Source organism: Pecten maximus, chromosome 2 (genome assembly GCF_902652985.1).
Source record: "Pecten maximus chromosome 2, xPecMax1.1, whole genome shotgun sequence".
Lineage (NCBI taxonomy): Eukaryota > Metazoa > Mollusca > Bivalvia > Pectinida > Pectinidae > Pecten > Pecten maximus.
Window position 1 is genome coordinate 41,201,227 of NC_047016.1, and position 17,173 is coordinate 41,218,399.

General features: G+C 38.8%; 1 protein-coding gene across 1 annotated transcript in view; it reads right to left on the reverse strand.

Moving 5' to 3' along the window:
• LOC117343099 overlaps positions 1-17,173 on the reverse strand; it is an 83,164-nt gene that overhangs the window by 12,157 nt on the left and 53,834 nt on the right. Inside the window, exons 10-11 of the mRNA XM_033905412.1 lie at positions 12,143-12,189; positions 11,274-11,598 (exon numbers count right to left, since the gene is read on the reverse strand). Of these exons, the coding sequence (XP_033761303.1) occupies positions 11,274-11,598; positions 12,143-12,189 (372 nt within the window). The remainder of the gene's footprint in view (positions 1-11,273; positions 11,599-12,142; positions 12,190-17,173) is intronic.

Genomic DNA, 17,173 nt, shown 5'->3' on the forward strand with positions numbered 1-17,173 from the left:
GGCGGCCATCTTGGATTTCGGACTGACCCGAAAAATAACAACACTTGGTCAACATCATATCAGGATCATTTCAGGCAAGTTTCAGCCCAATAGCACTGGTGGAACATGAGAAGAAGTTTAAAATGTGTTTTTCAAGATGGCGGCTATGGCGGCCATCTTGGATTTCGGACTGACCCGAAAAATAACAACACTTGGTCAGGGCCATCTCAGGGTCATTTCAGGCAAGTTTCAGCTCAATCCCACTGGTGGAACTTGAGAAGAAGTTTGAAATGTGTTTTTCAAGATGGCGGCTATGGCGGCCATCTTGGATTTCGGACTGACCCGAAAAATAACAACACTTGGTCAGGATCATATCAGGATCATTTCAGGCAAGTTTCAGCCCAATAGCACTGGTGGAACATGAGAAGAAGTTTAAAATGTGTTTTCAAAATGGCGGCTATGGCGGCCATCTTGGATTTCGGACCGACCCGAAAAATAACAACACTTGGTCAGGGCCATCTCAGGGTCATTTCAGGCAAGTTTCAGCTCAATCCCACTGGTGGAGCTTGAGAAGAAGTTTGAAATGTGAAAAGTTTACGCACGGCGCACGGCCGACGGCGGACGGCGCATGGCGCACGACGACGGACGAAGCATGATGACTATAGGTCATCCTGACCCTTCGGGTCAGATGACCTAAAAACCAAGGGTTAAAAAGGAGCACCCTGTCTGACTCAAGCAGTAAAGTCTGATTGCATTGTTATTTTTGTTGGATTTTTAGCATTTGCCTCTATTTTTCAGTAATTTCAGTACTTTGATATGTTGTCCAAAATTGGGGGTGTATGCATTTAACATAATAAAATCTTGGCATATCCAGTAATTCACCAAATAAATTTGTTTCATTGAATGTTTATGAATATCCATAGATTATTTCTAACCAGAAATTTTGATAGTACTGCATTAATAACTTTGTGATATTAGACTTTAAATGAAAAGTTAAAAACAATGATTTTCACAAAGAAGACATCAAATTAGGCTGAAATTTAATTTTAGTGTCACGGAGCGTGATGATTCATATACAAAATCAAACCTTAAACAAATGGGGTGAATTTGTTTCACAAATAGGAAATAAAAATGTGTTCTATAATAATTAGTGGTCAAAACATTAGCTTCTTATGCAGTTTGATGGGGAAATAATGAAATCACCAAAAAAAGAATATATACATTGAGGAATGGAAATTAATTCCTCCCACATAATCGGGGATATTATGCTTTTTACAAAAAATATGTTTCTGGGAAAACAATCGCCGTGGGCCGATTTAGCCCTCCTATGCACCACCTCCTTTGACATCAAACATAAAAAATGATATTTCTCATAAAGTTGCACGTTTAAAACGGCATTTTGTCTAATTCAAACCCCAAGTACTACCAAATTTTTCCAATAGAAAATATCTCCATTCATTTGTGTAATCAATGAAAAAAAAATACACTTCAGAATTACTGGATATGCCTCGTTTTTGCAACTTCTATTAGTCAACCCCCATAAATCTTCATATAGATCAAAGTGCTGAAAGCACTGCATGCTAGTGAAGACATCTCGTCCGGACAAGAAATACGTTGAAATATTATAGGAAACACGATTGGACGAATTCGCCTTCAAGGAAACTATTTGTTTCAAGATTTTTGTCAGGATAATGTTAGTCCCTTTACCTATTTTCCTATCTCCATGACTTGGTTGTACAACTAATGTACTTTGTTCTTGCTCATAAAGCTCATCATGTATTATTTGTGTATTAAGAACTTGATATCATATATATATATGAGTATTATATTCCTTCACAGTTACATTCTAGACGATGTCGATCATTTTTGAAGAGTGACAATGACGCTACGTTGTGTATATCAGAAACATTCAATGTAGTATCTTCCCTACATTCTGGATTATATGTATTAGCAGGCTATTTACTTCATCAGTGGCATAAACTTGGTTGGTCGAAGTGGTTTTCGAGACTGACTATGGACATGCATAGACCCCAAGGTAGAAGAGAACACTGGCGATATGAGCACACAAACCAACAGTCCTCTGACTGGTTGGGCACGTACAGTAGTGATTCTGTATTGGTGGTTGTTCGGTAACTGAGTACTGGATCCATATGTTGTATTTCGTTTGCGATTTATGACGAAATCGGATTTGACATCGAATCAGGTCAGAAGAGTGTTGGTATGCCATGATTTCATAATCTCCATCTGCTGTCAAATGTTCCGATAAACTTCACCTGGTACGTCTCACATGCCAGAACTTCTAGATATTCTTGGTCAAGACATGGGAACTCGAGCTGGGCTGCCTCTAGCTTCTGCTATTGGGATTTGGCTCTCCGTGATAGGCCTGGCTCTTTCTCAACACGCTCTGCTAGGATGTTGGACTTGTTTAGAAGTGACTTCTTCTCCAGAGCAACTTTTTCATCTTCGGCTGCTTTTGTTGATGAAGGCCGATATATGGGTCCACGTAGCCAATTCAGACATGCCGTGACACTTTTCAGAAGACTTTCGAGATTTTTGATGAAGTGGTTTGATGTGAGTTCAGTTTTAAATAATCTGAATTGCTTCAAACGAGAGTGATAACTTTCGACCACCCATCTTGTTTTAGTGATACACCTGTCTGTGTTTGCCTCTGTCCCATCATGTTGACTCTGTCCAGGTTTGAGAAATGTCGGCATGTGAGTCTCGTATCCCTCACTGATAGTTTGCTCAAAATGTCTCAGAAACGCCTGTCTACAATTACCTGATCATCTTCCTTCTTGTCAATGATTTTGGCGTCATTATCACTACCAAGAAATGGGCCGACAGTGTCTAGACCGTAACCATTAGGGAACACAATACTCATAAACTTCACGTAGTTGCGTTTTTTTTTGACCGCAGTAACTTTTCCGCTGAAACTCACGTTCTTCACTTTTGCCGATATATATATATGTACCATCCAATATTACAGTGACTTTGTTGCCGAAGAATGTTTTCGTGAAAACTGTATTGTGATCCAACGCCTGCGCCCTAGCGTGTGATCCGGCCCAAGATGTGTGGGAACTACGGCTTGATTTAGAGCATCTGTAATGATCTGGAAAATTCTGCTGATGCTCGATTTGTGAATGCGGAATAGAGAAGCCAACTGAGTGAAAGATATGTCTGTTTTGAGCTTAACCCAAAACAGCAGAAGGGCATTCTTAGATGACAATGTTTTTGTACCAGTAATATGTTCGGAACAAGCATAGTGTATTTGATTGAATTGATTACAATCCCAGCCTGTCCAAGCTTGGCAATCTTCATCATCCATGTTGTCGAAGTTTAATACAAGCAGTGACAAGTTATTGGACATGTTCTGTATGATTTTGAGTAAATCGTTGATAACAGCTGGTGACTTGGTGGCCAAGTGATTAACAAGTTTATCCCTCCCTGTCAAAACCGGCTCAATGTCAGGACTGATATCCTTACCAAGAAGATGACTTGAACGCACCCTGGAATTCTCACGCATGTACAGTTTATGTTTGATAAGCAGCTGGTGTCTTGCTTTCTCACTGATGCAGCTAGAACTCTTTATGTTGTAAGTTCGACAAATGCTACAGTTTCTGTTCGAAGAAGGGGCATAGTATAAATCATCTACAGAAAGATACCCGTCCAGAGTGTCAGATTCGTCAACAGAATCATCATTGTCTACGGAAGCTTTTTTCCGTTCCGGTTCATTGGCATTCTCTGATGCAGGACGTTTTTTGAGGTATCTGAGAAAGCATTTTGGACACATCTTTGCTTCTGTTGATTCAGAAAGTATGACACCTTCAGAAAGGAGAACATCTTTCATCCAGTCCTGAATTTTTCGCGGATTTTTACCATCGCCAACCTGGTTGTACTTTACATCCCATGGAGTTCTCCATTTTCCTATTTGAGACAAAGACAACTTCACTACAGAATAACTCAACTAAAAAGAATTGTAAAACCTAACAGCAATTATAACGACACGCCAAGCACCATTCGCGGTGAGTAGTCAAAAGACCAAGTGGCAAAGAGAACTTTTGTGTGGCACACCCCAACGGAGGAGAAGCTTTGAAGAAGTACTGAAGAGGAAGATGGTCAAGTGAAAAACACAGGTATGCTTGTAAACGAACAAGGGCCCAATGGGCCCAAATCGCTCACCTGTAATGCAGTGATCTTTTCATATATGGATCCTGCAGTTATTTGAAAGCATGCTACAGGACCAATATAATGTCTCTCTGCACTTTGGCTTTTCACTAAAAGTCATTTAAAGATTTAAGCATACTTGATCGACGTGACCTTGAATGTGAGTCAAGGTCATTCATTTGAACAAACTTGGTAGCCCTTTACCGCAGCATGCTACAGTCCCAATATCAACTCCCTGGGACTCTTGGTTATTGAGAAGAAGTCGTTTAAAGATTTTAGCCTTTTGACCCCTGTGACCTTGAATGAAAGTCAAGGTCATTCATTTGAACAAACTTGGTAGCCCTTCACCCCAGCATGCTACAGGCCAAATATTAGGTCTCTGGGACTGTTGGTTATCGAGAAGAAGTCGTTTAAAGATTTTAGCCTTTTTGGCCCCTGTGACCTTGAATGAAGGTCAAGGTCATTCATTTGAACAAACTTGGTAGCCCTTCACTCCAGCATGCTACAGACCCAATATCAACTCCCTGGGACTCTTGGTTATTGAGAAGAAGTTGTTTAAAGATTTTAGCCTTTTTGACCCCTGTGACCTTGAATGAAGGTCAAGGTCATTCATTTGAACAAACTTGGTAGCCCTTTACCCCAGCATGCTACAGACCCAATATCAACTCCCTGAGACTCTTGGTTATTGAGAAGAAGTCGTTTAAAGATTTTAGCCTTTTTGACTCCTGTGACCTTGAATGAAAGTCAAGGTCATTCATTTGAACAAACTTGGTAGCCCTTCACCCCAGCATGCTACAGGCCAAATATTAGGTCTCTGGGACTCTTGGTTATTGAGAAGAAGTCGTTTAAAGATTTTAGCCTTTTTGACTCCTGTGACCTTGAATGAAAGTCAAGGTCATTCATTTGAACAAACTTGGTAGCCCTTTACCCCAGCATGCTACAGGCCAAATATTAGGTCTCTGGGACTGTTGGTTATCGAGAAGAAGTCGTTTAAAGATTTTAGCCTTTTTGGCCCCTGTGACCTTGAATGAAGGTCAAGGCCATTCATTTGAACAAACTAGGTAGCCCTTCACCCCAGCATACTACAGACCCAATATCAACTCCCTGGGACTCTTGGTTATTGAGAAGAAGTCGTTTAAAGATTTTAGCCTTTTTGATCCCTGTGACCTTGAATGAAAGTCAAGGTCATTCATTTGAACAAACTTGGTAGCCCTTCACCCGAGCATGCTACAGACCCAATACCAACTCCCTGGGACTCTTGGTTATTGAGAAGAAGTCGTTTAAAGATTTTAGCCTTTTTGACTCCTGTGACCTTGAATGAAAGTCAAGGTCATTCATTTGAACAAACTTGGTAGCCCTTCACCCCAGCATGCTACAGACCCAATATCAAGTCCCTGGGACTCTTGGTTATTGAGAAGAAGTCGTTTAAAGATTTTAGCCTTTTTGACTCCTGTGACCTTGAATGAAGGTCAAGGTCATTCATTTGAACAAACTTGGTAGCCCTTCACCCCAGCATGCTACAGACCCAATATCAAGTCCCTGGGACTCTTGGTTATTGAGAAGAAGTCGTTTAAAGATTTTAGCCTTTTTGACTCCTGTGACCTTGAATGAAAGTCAAGGTCATTCATTTGAACAAACTTGGTAGCCCTTCACCCCAGCATGCTACAGACCCAATATCAAGTCCCTGGGTCTTTTGGCTATTTAGAAGAAGTCGTCTAATTTTTTTTTAGCATATTTGACTCCTATGACCTTGAATGAAAGTCAAGGTCATTCATTTGAACAAACTTGGTAGCCCTTTACCCCAGCATGCTACAGACCCAATATCAACTCCCTGAGACTCTTGGTTATTGAGAAGAAGTCGTTTAAAGATTTTAGCCTTTTTGACCCCTGTGACCTTGAATGAAGGTCAACGTTATTCATTTGAACAAACTTGGTAGCCCTTCACCCCAGCATGCTACAGGCCCAATATTAGGTCTCTAGGCCTTTTGGTTATTGAGAAGAAGTTGCTTGAATGGAAAGTTGACGCCGGACGGACGGCCGGACGGCCGGACGGACGGACGACGGACGGACGACGGACGCCGCGCCACGGCATAAGCTCACTTGCCCTTCGGGCAGGTGAGCTAAAAAGTGAAGTAGATGGCGTTATGGGTCAAGTGGAAAAAAACATCTTGTTTAATATGTATTTTTCATAGCTTTACTGGAAAATATAGTCGAAGAAATCGCTGTGGGCGGTTCTGCAACAGCACCTTTGTATAAAATCAGTCAGTTGAATTTTGGACACATTACAGCACCTCTTGTGGGGCTATTATTGACCAGATTTTTTTTCATTCGCAAACTTTGTAAACCTTGCTCTAAGATTCCTCAATGTCAAATACGAAGTCTACATAAAAGTTGGTTATTGAGAAGAAGTTTTTATTTAAAGCTGACAGTGCAAGTTAACAAGAGCTGTTGGAGAACAGCATAGCTCGTCTCTCAAATGTTTGTCAATAAACAAGAGGCCCAGGGGCCTTAACGGTCATCTGACTCTAAATTAAAAACCTTATACTATTGTAGTATGTATTCTCTGTAGCAAGTATATAGTGGCACTGTTGGCCATGGTGGCCATCTTGGATTTCTGACCCGCCCAATAAATAACAACACTTGGTAAGGACCATCTCAGGATCATTTCTGGTAAGTTAGAGCTGAATCCCACTGGTGGAAGTTTAAAATAGGCATTTTTCAGGAAAACCATGATTGCACATTCAGGAAAACCATGATTGCACAATCATGTTACAAAGTGGCCGCCATGGCTGCCAAGTCAATGATTTTACGAGGCCAAAAATAACAACACTTTGTTGGCCCTCCTTCCTTAACATCCTCACCAATTTCCAGCTCAATGGCACCAGTGGAACTGGAGAAGAAGTTTAAAATGTGTTTTTCAAGATGGCGGCCATGGCGGCCATCTTGGATTTCTGGCCAACCCGATAAATAACAACACTTGGTAAGGACCATCTCGGGATCATTTCTGGTAAGTTAGAGCTGAATCCCACTGGTGGAATTTGAGAAGAAGTTTGAAATATGTGTTGTTCAGGAAAACCATGATTGCGCAATCATGTTACAAAATGGCCGCCATTGCTGCCATTTCAAAATTTTTACGAAGGCAAAAAAATAACAACACTATGTTGGCTCGCCTTCCTTGATATCCTCACCCATTTCCAGCTCAATGGCACCAATGGAACTGGAGAAGAAATTTAAAATGTGTTTTTCAAGATGGCGGCCATGGCGGCCATCTTTGATTTTAGACCAATCCAAAAAATAACAACACTTGGTCAGGATCCTCTCAGGAACATTTCAGGCAAGTTTCAGCTCAACAGCACTGGTGGAACTTGAGAAGAAGTTTAAAATGTATTTTTTTTAAAGATGGTTGCTATGGCGGCCATCTTGGATTTCGAATCGGCCCGAAAAATAACAACACTTGGTGGGGATCATCTCAGGATCATTTCTGGCAAGTTTCAGCCCAACAGCACTGGTGGAACTTGAGAAGAAGTTTAAAATGTGTTTTTCAAGATGGCGGCCACGGCGGCCATCTTAGATTTCGGACCGACCCGAAAAATAACAACACTTGGTCGGGATCATATCAGGATCATTTCAGGCAAGTTATAGCTTAATAGCACTGGTGGAACTGGAGAAGAAGTTTTAAATGTGTTTTCAAGATGGCGGCGCACGGCGGCCATCTTGGATTTCGGACCTACCCTAAAAATGACCTACCCTAAAAATAACAAGACTTGGTCAGGATCATATCAGGATCATTTCAGGCAAGTTTCAGCTCAATAGCACTGGTGGAACATGAGAAGAAGTTTAAAATGTGTTTTTAAAATGGTGGCTATGGCGGCCATCTTGGATTTCGAATCGGCCCGAAAAATAACAACACTTGGTGGGGATCATCTCAGGATCATTTCTGGCAAGTTTCAGCCCAACAGCACTGGTGGAACTTGAGAAGAAGTTTAAAATGTGTTTTTCAAGATGGCGGCCACGGCGGCCATCTTGGATTTCGGACCAACACTTGGTCGGGATCATATCAGGATCATTTCAGGCAAGTTTCAGCTAAATAGCACTGGTGGAACATGAGAAGAAGTTTAAAATGTGTTTTTCAAGATGGCGGCTATGGCGGCCATCTTGGATTTCGGACTGACCCGAAAAATAACAACACTTGGTGAGGACCATCTCAGGATCATTTATGGCAAGTTTCAGCTCAATAGCACTAGTGGAACTTGAGAAGAGGTTTAAAATGTGTTTTCAAAATGGCGGCTATGGCGGCCATCTTGGATTTCGGACCGACCCGAAAAATAACAACACTTGGTCAGGACTATCTCAGGATCATTTCAGGCAAGTTTCAGCTCAATCCCACTGGTGGAACTTGAGAAGAAGTTTGAAATGTGAAAAGTTTACGCACGACGCACGGCGGATGGTGGACGGTGCATGACGACGGACGAAGCATGATGACTATAGGTCATCCTGACCCTTCGGGTCAGATGACCTAATAATTCAAATATATTATTTGGAATGGTTTTGCAAATTGCATTAATAATATTTATATTGTTTACTTGATCAGATTATGTTTTGTGAATTCATGCAATTTTCAAAACCATACCAATTTATATATATACAAATTATTTATTGACAAACATTCGGGGGACAAGCTATGCTGTTGTAGATTAAATAAATATATCAAATACAAATGTAAGTGCTTTTGGACATATTTCTTCAATTTTTTGACAAAATATTATCCTATGAGGGTTGTCTTCCTTGAAAAATGTGGACCGGTATATTTTTCAGTTTCACTCCAAGAAGGGAAAGTTTAACCCCATAGGGACTCTTTTACCAAATATCAGCACCCTAGTACAATGATAAAGTGATGTGGTAAAGTGTACCCTGAACAAAAAATTATATTTAAACATGTTATTGGTATTGATTAATAAACAAGAATGCAGAAAACCGCATGAAAATCGGCCAACCCATTACCAAGTAATTGCGATTTTTCTCGAAAACACACTTGAAGCCCAAAGTCGAATACCTCGTTTTGGTGACCTCTGACCTGTGAAGTCAAAGGTTGAACACAATCGCTTCGATCGCCATATAGGAAATATATAGAAACAAACGTGAACACGTGCCTGTAATTAATGCGAATAAGACAACAAAAATGAAAGTGCTGATCGAATAAACTCTCTGAGTTATATTTGTGAATTAGTTAATAACAATTAGTGCTTCCGAAACCAGGGACATATAACTTTCTTTTTAAACGGGCCATATATAACATGTAGCATCTCACTAATTTTCTCTCATAACGAGCCATATACAACATGTAATGTAACATCTTACTAATTTTCTATTATAACGGGCCAAATACAACATGTATCATCTTATTTATGTTCTATCATAACAGGTTGTATATAACGTGTACAATGTATATTCAAATAATTTTTTAAAATTTTAACGGGTCGTTGTAACATGTATGACATTTGAATAACGGGCCGTTTATAACGACTTACATCATATAGCCTTTATCATGAGGGCATGACCGGTTTGTTACATACAAAAGTACCAGTATTGATTTCGGTTATAATACTTCTAGTAATACAAGTTTAAAAAATGCTAATCATTTTGAATTATTTATTAGCCAAAACAGCAATGATACCGTTATTTGTGATTTTTGGGTAATTGTCCGCAATTGATAAAACGTGTCCATGAAAGATCAGTAACTTCCAGACAAGATTCATAGAGTGAATGAATGAAGTAACTTACCGCGGTAGGTTAATTATTCTATAGACAAACCTTTGAGATACGAATTTTTTCGTTTGTAAGGAAAACGAAACTCAAAGAATTCCAAAAATAATGTGTGTGATTTCAACAACTTGAAAATGTATTCCCTATAGTATGAACACAATTCTTAATAAAATTCAAGCTCAATTCATGTACAACCTGTAAAAGTATGTCTTCGGAACTTTTTTGAAGTGCACAGAAACCGAACGCGTGAACTCACAAGCAATTATCGGCGTGTGCCAATTAGAACACCAGAAATCACAGACACCTGTCTGTGACGATCTTGTGGACCGTAATTTCACACAGTTTTAATGGGTTAGTATACCGCTAAACAATTACCAGGTGTGAAATTACGGTCCACAAACTTGTCACAGACAGGTGTATCGGGTCAGATGACCGAAAAAATAATAGCAAAAAATACATAAAATTTGAAAAAAAAATCATAAATGAAAATAATTGCGAGTTAATAAGTTTTAGTATTAATTATGATTTGTCACGATGAAATAAGTTGTATGTCTTTTATCATACAAGATATCCCAGAGGGATCTTGGCGCCCACCATTGAATGATCTTTATAGGTTCTATGTCAAGATTGATCTTTCCTCTTTTTATACCCTTCCTATTACTAATCTGTGTAAATTGAGAAACATCCCTCCAGTGCTTTTTAAACAAGGAAAACTTCTATATGAAATTTGAGATTGGTCCAAAAATGCATCATGACGGACCAAGGGTAAGCTACATATGAAATTTGAGAAAGATCCCTTCAGTACAACTAGGGACCAAGGGCAACCTACATATTAAATTTCAGAACGATCTTTTCAGTTCTTTTTGAGAAATATCGATAACAAACTTCAATTGTCAAAATCCAATTCGGCGATGTTTTCACGGATTATTGTGTTTTGGATGTAACAATTCGTATTGAGTGACACGGTAGGTTAAAGATGAATGTTTCCTGATGAAGGTGGCATATAGTGTGCACCGTGTCAGTTTGAATAAATGTGTTATTTAGTCGATTGAAGTGAGATGGGGTGCCGTTTCGCTCGTGGCGTTGTTGCCAACCTTCAGCTTAACAGATTACACATACCGCTGTCATATAAAAAAAAAAATCGAAAGTGATATTTTCTATGCAAGCACCTGTGGTCCAGACTTGCTAAAAATTAACAAATACATCTATGACATGTATTCTGTAATTTTGTTTATACTTCTTGGGGTGAGACTAATAACTACTCCCAGTACGGAATCGGGAAAGAACACAAAGTAGGAAAGAGTTAATAGAGACATTTCGCCGTAAGAATTTAAATATCATGCTCAGCAATAAGTGAATAAACTAACCTTCAGACAGGAGTTCCTTTATTTGAACTGAAGTCTCCTCAACAACTTTGGCGGAATCAGCATCAATTTTCTTGACTGCATCATGGAGTTTCTTAAAGGAACCTCTCATAGGATGAATCTTTCCTTCTCTTGAAAGATTCTCGCATATCTGTCCAAAATTTGTTATGTCATCACCAAGGAATGCCTCAGGCAACAATGGTCTCAGCACTACCAAAAGTCTCTGCCAGATCAATTTCAGATTTGGGCTGAACCTCTCACTAAGATGTAGCACCATCTGGTGATATAACATTCTGATCTGGTACCCACGATCATCAGGCGAGGACAGCTGTAGAAATGACAAACAGAGGGATTAGTATTTGATTGTCAGCTGAGGGCAGCTGTAGACAAGAGATTGCCTGTTCGCCATTTGGTTTTTCTGACCAGATTCAAAATTGAACAACTACTAGCCTGGATCAAGGGGTGCCTATTAAGCTATATAAACAGATGAAATTTGAGAAAGTGCCATAATAGTTCCATCTGAGAAATGCTTTTAACATACTTCAACTGTCAAAATTCAGAATGGCGGCCTGTTGGCCATTTTATTATCTCATCAGTCTCATAATTAAACATGTCCAGCTACGAATCTGGGATAATCTACATATGAAGTGTCACAGGTAAAGATCCAAAGAGAAAGATCAAAGAAAAAGGGAGTTCAAGCTTTTTTTGTTTATGTATTGCTAGAAAATGAGTGCGGGTATCAGAGACCCTGCGAAAATATCTAAAGGTGTTAGAATCAGAAAAAACTTTACATACTAGGCATGAATGTTTTAGTCGAACACAGTGGTATACATAATATCACACTTTAACAAAAACAGATAAATAATTCTTACACTAGCTTCCGTCTTCCTCTTCTGTGACGAAGTGCGTTGTGGCTCACCTACAAAGAATAGCAAGAGGTCCATGGGTCTTAACGATCATCTGACATGCACTTACAGCAGGGACATACATATCCCTCAATCAAGCATCATTACCATAAATTATCTATACGCAGCCAGTTATGTTTCAGATCAAATTAGGTTTTTTCCATTTTGGCTCAAAGGAGGAGCAGAATCTTAGAGCAAGCCAAGTTCCAATTTTGGGCCATGCCCCTCTGACCCCAAGCCTCATTTATGTAACAATATTAAGATTGCCCTTCCCAAATGATGTTTCATACTAAATATGGTTGTAATCGATTAAGCTATTAAGGAGGAGGATCATTACGTTTTAAAGCAATATTTAACCAAAGTGCTCCTTTTGGGGGCTCCGCCCTTTTTCCCCCAGGGGTTGGACCTGTCTCATTTATATAAATTATGATTGCCGCCTCCTTATGATGTTTCAAGGGGTCACACCTGCCTCATTTGAACAAATTGTGATTGGCATCCCTCTATGATGTTTCACAGCAAATTTGGTTGTAATCTAATCCACAAAATTTTTGGTTGTAATCCACTGAAAGGTTTAGGAGGAGTAGAGTTTTAAATCAAAATTACAGCAAAGTTCCCCTTTTTGGCCCTACCACTCGGGCCCAATAAGTCACACTAGCACCATTTGTAAAGAATGAAGTGTAGTAAGGGACGATAACTCTGTTATCGTTCCTTACAGAATGAAATGAAGGTACAAGACAATTCACATTTTTTGCCGGATATAATAGCGATTTGAGGACAGTAAAACTGGCACATACAATTTTGATGGTTTTCTGAACCATTGTAAAACTTGGCTCGATCTAGGTCTGGATGTATCTGGTATCCCTGTGGAAATTCGTATTCATGAGATAATTTGGGTCAAACATGCCAAAATCAACATTTTGACTAAGAGGTTCTGTTCAAATCGCCATCAAAATTCAACAAAAAAAACCAGAAGCATATGTAAAGCACATGTAAATAGATAAATGTTTCCTGAAGAAAATGGTCTGTTTAGTTTTTGATATCTTTAATTAACAGAACAGTCACAAAATTGTTTTTCAAAATGGCCTATTTTTTCGACCTTCTCAGTATTTTTCCACTCGACAGGGGTATTTTACTATAAATAGATTGTCTGCTTTGATGACACAAGGATAACGCCATTCTGAACTCATCGGGTATTGTCGCTGAAATAATTCCCCGAGGAGCTCCAGATGGAATAATGCCGGGGACTTCACGTCGCTTACTCGTTCAACTCAAGCCTTAAGCTGAAGTCAAAGTGAATTGTATTACATTTTACCCTCAGGACCAGGATTGTTTAATATTATATCATATTAAAGGTGACATTGAAGGTTATAGCTGTTCGACTTAATGACTTAATGTGTTGCTTGACAGGACCAGTATTCATTGTCAACCCAGACCAGCGTTCAAATTCTTTTCGATAACAAGCTTCAGGTAGGCCTTCTGTAAATGTCATACATGTTCATTAACGTTTTAGAGACAGGCGACTTTTAAATATGTAATGTTTATTTTCTTTATTGTTTGTTTGTGTAATGAAATTACTGTTTCGTTAGTTGATGCATGTTGATGTTTTGATATCTTGATCAGCTGATATTTGTTTGTTGAGTAGCAACGTTTTCGGACTTTGCACACATATTTTTAGCTTACGAAGACACAAACTTTCAGGGACTACTGTACATGTACTTAAGTACACACTAACAGCATATTGAACAATTTGTTTTCAATAATAGATTTTTTTTCTCAATTTTTTAATGAAATATTTATATTCAAATGCTTTAAATTTTGAAATACAACAGTGTAAAAGCCTCTGACCTGCCCTTTAGGATTCACACAACTTAATAATTTACTATATGTTACTACTAGTGACCCCATCCCTTTATTCGCTCGTTTGAAGTTCAAATGATGTGAAATTTATATCAAATTAAAGTTTGAAGTTTTTTCTATCAGACAAATGTTGTTATTGTATAGGTTTAATGGCATATTAGAGCACACAGGTACTCGAAAGACAGTAACCCTGACATTAACAGTACACTGGGGAACCCCGACCTGGGGAATTCCCGCCTTTTTATACCTCGAATCCTACGCCATTCTATTTTCAGTAGGAGTGTATATTTTTGATTTTCCAAACCTCAAGACCCTACACTTTATTCTCGTATATAGAAAGTACCCATTTCATATGTTATTTCCCGTATTTGGCCCCGCCCCTGAGGGGTCAGAGTCAATATTTATACAAACCCTGTTGCCCTTCCCCCTAGGATGTTCCTGACCAAATTTGGTTCAAATTCATTCTTACAATATGACTAGTAGCGATTTAAAGGATTAATCCCTATTTCCCCTATTTGGCCCTGCCCCTCAGGCCCCTGGGGGTTTAGAGTGAAAATGTATACAAATATGGTTCCCCTTCTCCCAAGGATGTTCCTGACCAAATTTGGTTCAAATTCATTCATAACTTTATGACTATTAGCGATTTAAAGGATTAACCCCATATTTCCCCTATTTGGTCCCGCCCCTCAGGCCCGTGGGGTTCAGAGTAAAAATTTATACAAACTCTGTTCCCCTGCTCCAAAGGATGTTCCTGACCAAATTTGGTGACAATCCATTCAATACTTTAGGACAAGTAGCAATTTATAGAAATGTTGACGGATGCCGAACGCCGGGCCATGGCATAAGCTCACAGGCCCTTCGGACCAGGTGAGCTAAAAATGGGATTTTCCTCACGTAAGTCTGAATTATATTAACCTTTTCCTCCAAGATTAAAAATGGGGTTTCCTCCAAGATTGAAATTTGGGAAACTTAATTCCCATAAAATCCTGAAGATTTACATCTGAACAAGTTAATCCCTATATTTAGAGGAAACTGGTTCAAATTGAGATAGCGTCCGATTGCAATGAAATTTGGTTTCGTAACCTCACTTTAACTTTTTTTAACAAAGTGGCCACCATTTCCTGACTTCTGATTGTTCCTAATTAAGATATTGTCCTATTTTAATGACATTTGATTCGTATGTACATCATGGGAAACCAGTCACTTTCGTAGCCTGATCTTCACATTTTAACAAAATGGTCACCATGTTCTGGCCTCTGATTGGTCCAAATTAAGATATTGTCCGATTTTAATTACATTTGGACTGTAGGTCCATCACGGGACACCGGCAACTCTTGTCACCTCAAATGGCCGTCAATTACTGGCCTCTGATTGGTCCATATTAAAGTATTGTCAAATTGTAATGAAATTTGATATCTACATGTAGGTACATCATGGACACAGGTCCCTCTCGTATTCTCAATTTCACATTTTAACAAAATGGCCACCATGCATCAATTGAGCTCTGATTGGTTCAAATTTAGATATTGTCCGATCTTGATGAAATTAGATATGTAGGTACATGATGGGACACCAATCACTCTTGTAACCTAGCTTACTTTCACATTTAAACAAAATGGCCACCATTTCCAGACATCTGACATCTCCAAATTTGATGAAATTTGATATGTAAGTACATCAAGGGACACCGGTTTCTGTGCCGTAGCCTCACTTTCATGCTTTAAACAAAATTGCCGCTCATTTCTTGCCTCTGATTGGTGGAAAAGATATAGTTCGATTTTCATTTAATTTGGTAAAAGCAGGCATTAGGGGACTGCAAGTTCAACAGTACGGGTTTTTTTTTGTCTTCAGAATAACACAGTCTTTTTTTGGTTGAAACTTAGATATTGAGTGGTTTTGATGAAAACTGCTGAAACAGAGTTATTGCCCCTCACTACGCTTCATTCTTTCTGTGACATCCTTCAGGTGTCACCTCACTAGCACGTTTACCCTCCTCAAATGAAGTTGTCACAAAATTATTATAAGCTCTATTCTTCTAAATGAGATTACCAAGTTCATCAATGTTGTCTGCTAGTGATGCTTATCTGACCATGCAATTACCTATGGAATCTGTTTCAAATGAAAAGTTCTTGACAAAACTATTGGTGATTGCATGCATACTTCATTGAATAATAAATAGAAGAGGCCATACAGGCCTAAATCTGATTTGCATGGGATTTTTGGCTGATAAGTTGTTTCAAGGCTTGAGTCCTGTAATCTAAAAAGAAGGTCAAACAAACTTGGTAGCCCTTCATCACAGCATGCTACAAGCTTAATATCAAGACCCTGGGTCTCTTGATTATTGAGAAGAAGTCGTTTAAAGATTTTAGCCTATTTGACCCCTATGACCTTGAAAGTAGGTCGAGGTCATCCATTTGAACACACTGGGTAGCCCTTCATCACAGCATGCTACAAGAGACCAACCAACCAATTGTTTTCCCATAGACCTTAGTGTTAACGTTTTGGATTATTTCATTCAAATGCTTGAATTAAATATGACGATTATGGTTTATAACAAAAGTTTAGGGTCTGATATAACACCTAATCAAAAAAAAAAGTTGGGTCCTTCAGCTCAAATTTTCTCCAGGGTAGCCATTTTGAAAATAGGTGAATTTCGCAGTAAAAATTCTCAAAAATCTTAAATGTTTACCTGTTTACTATTATTACGTGGACTTTTGGGAAAAAAACCAATCGGACTTAAGAAATTTATATCAACATTTCTTATTGATAGTTACCTATCAGGCTACATATCTACTTTCTCACTTCATAACATACTGGCCAATCAGTGGCTGCCAGACATTTTATCCTTGGCTCAACGTTCTATACACAGGGGCTGTTTCAAAAATATTTTTTTTCAATTGGTTGGTTGTTCCCTATAGCATCTTTAACATTTTTCAAATATAACTTTTCTGGAACAGGATAGAACCATAGGCTATGCTATCAAAATATGCAGTGCCTGACTGCAAGTCTTAGGCTGGTAGGTTGATTCTTCTATTGGTATCGGATATGAAATTCTTAAGAGAAAACCACATTAAAATTGAGTTAATTTTGAAATGTAAATTTTAATATCTTGATAAGCTTTGAATTTAAAGGGATGGCTTT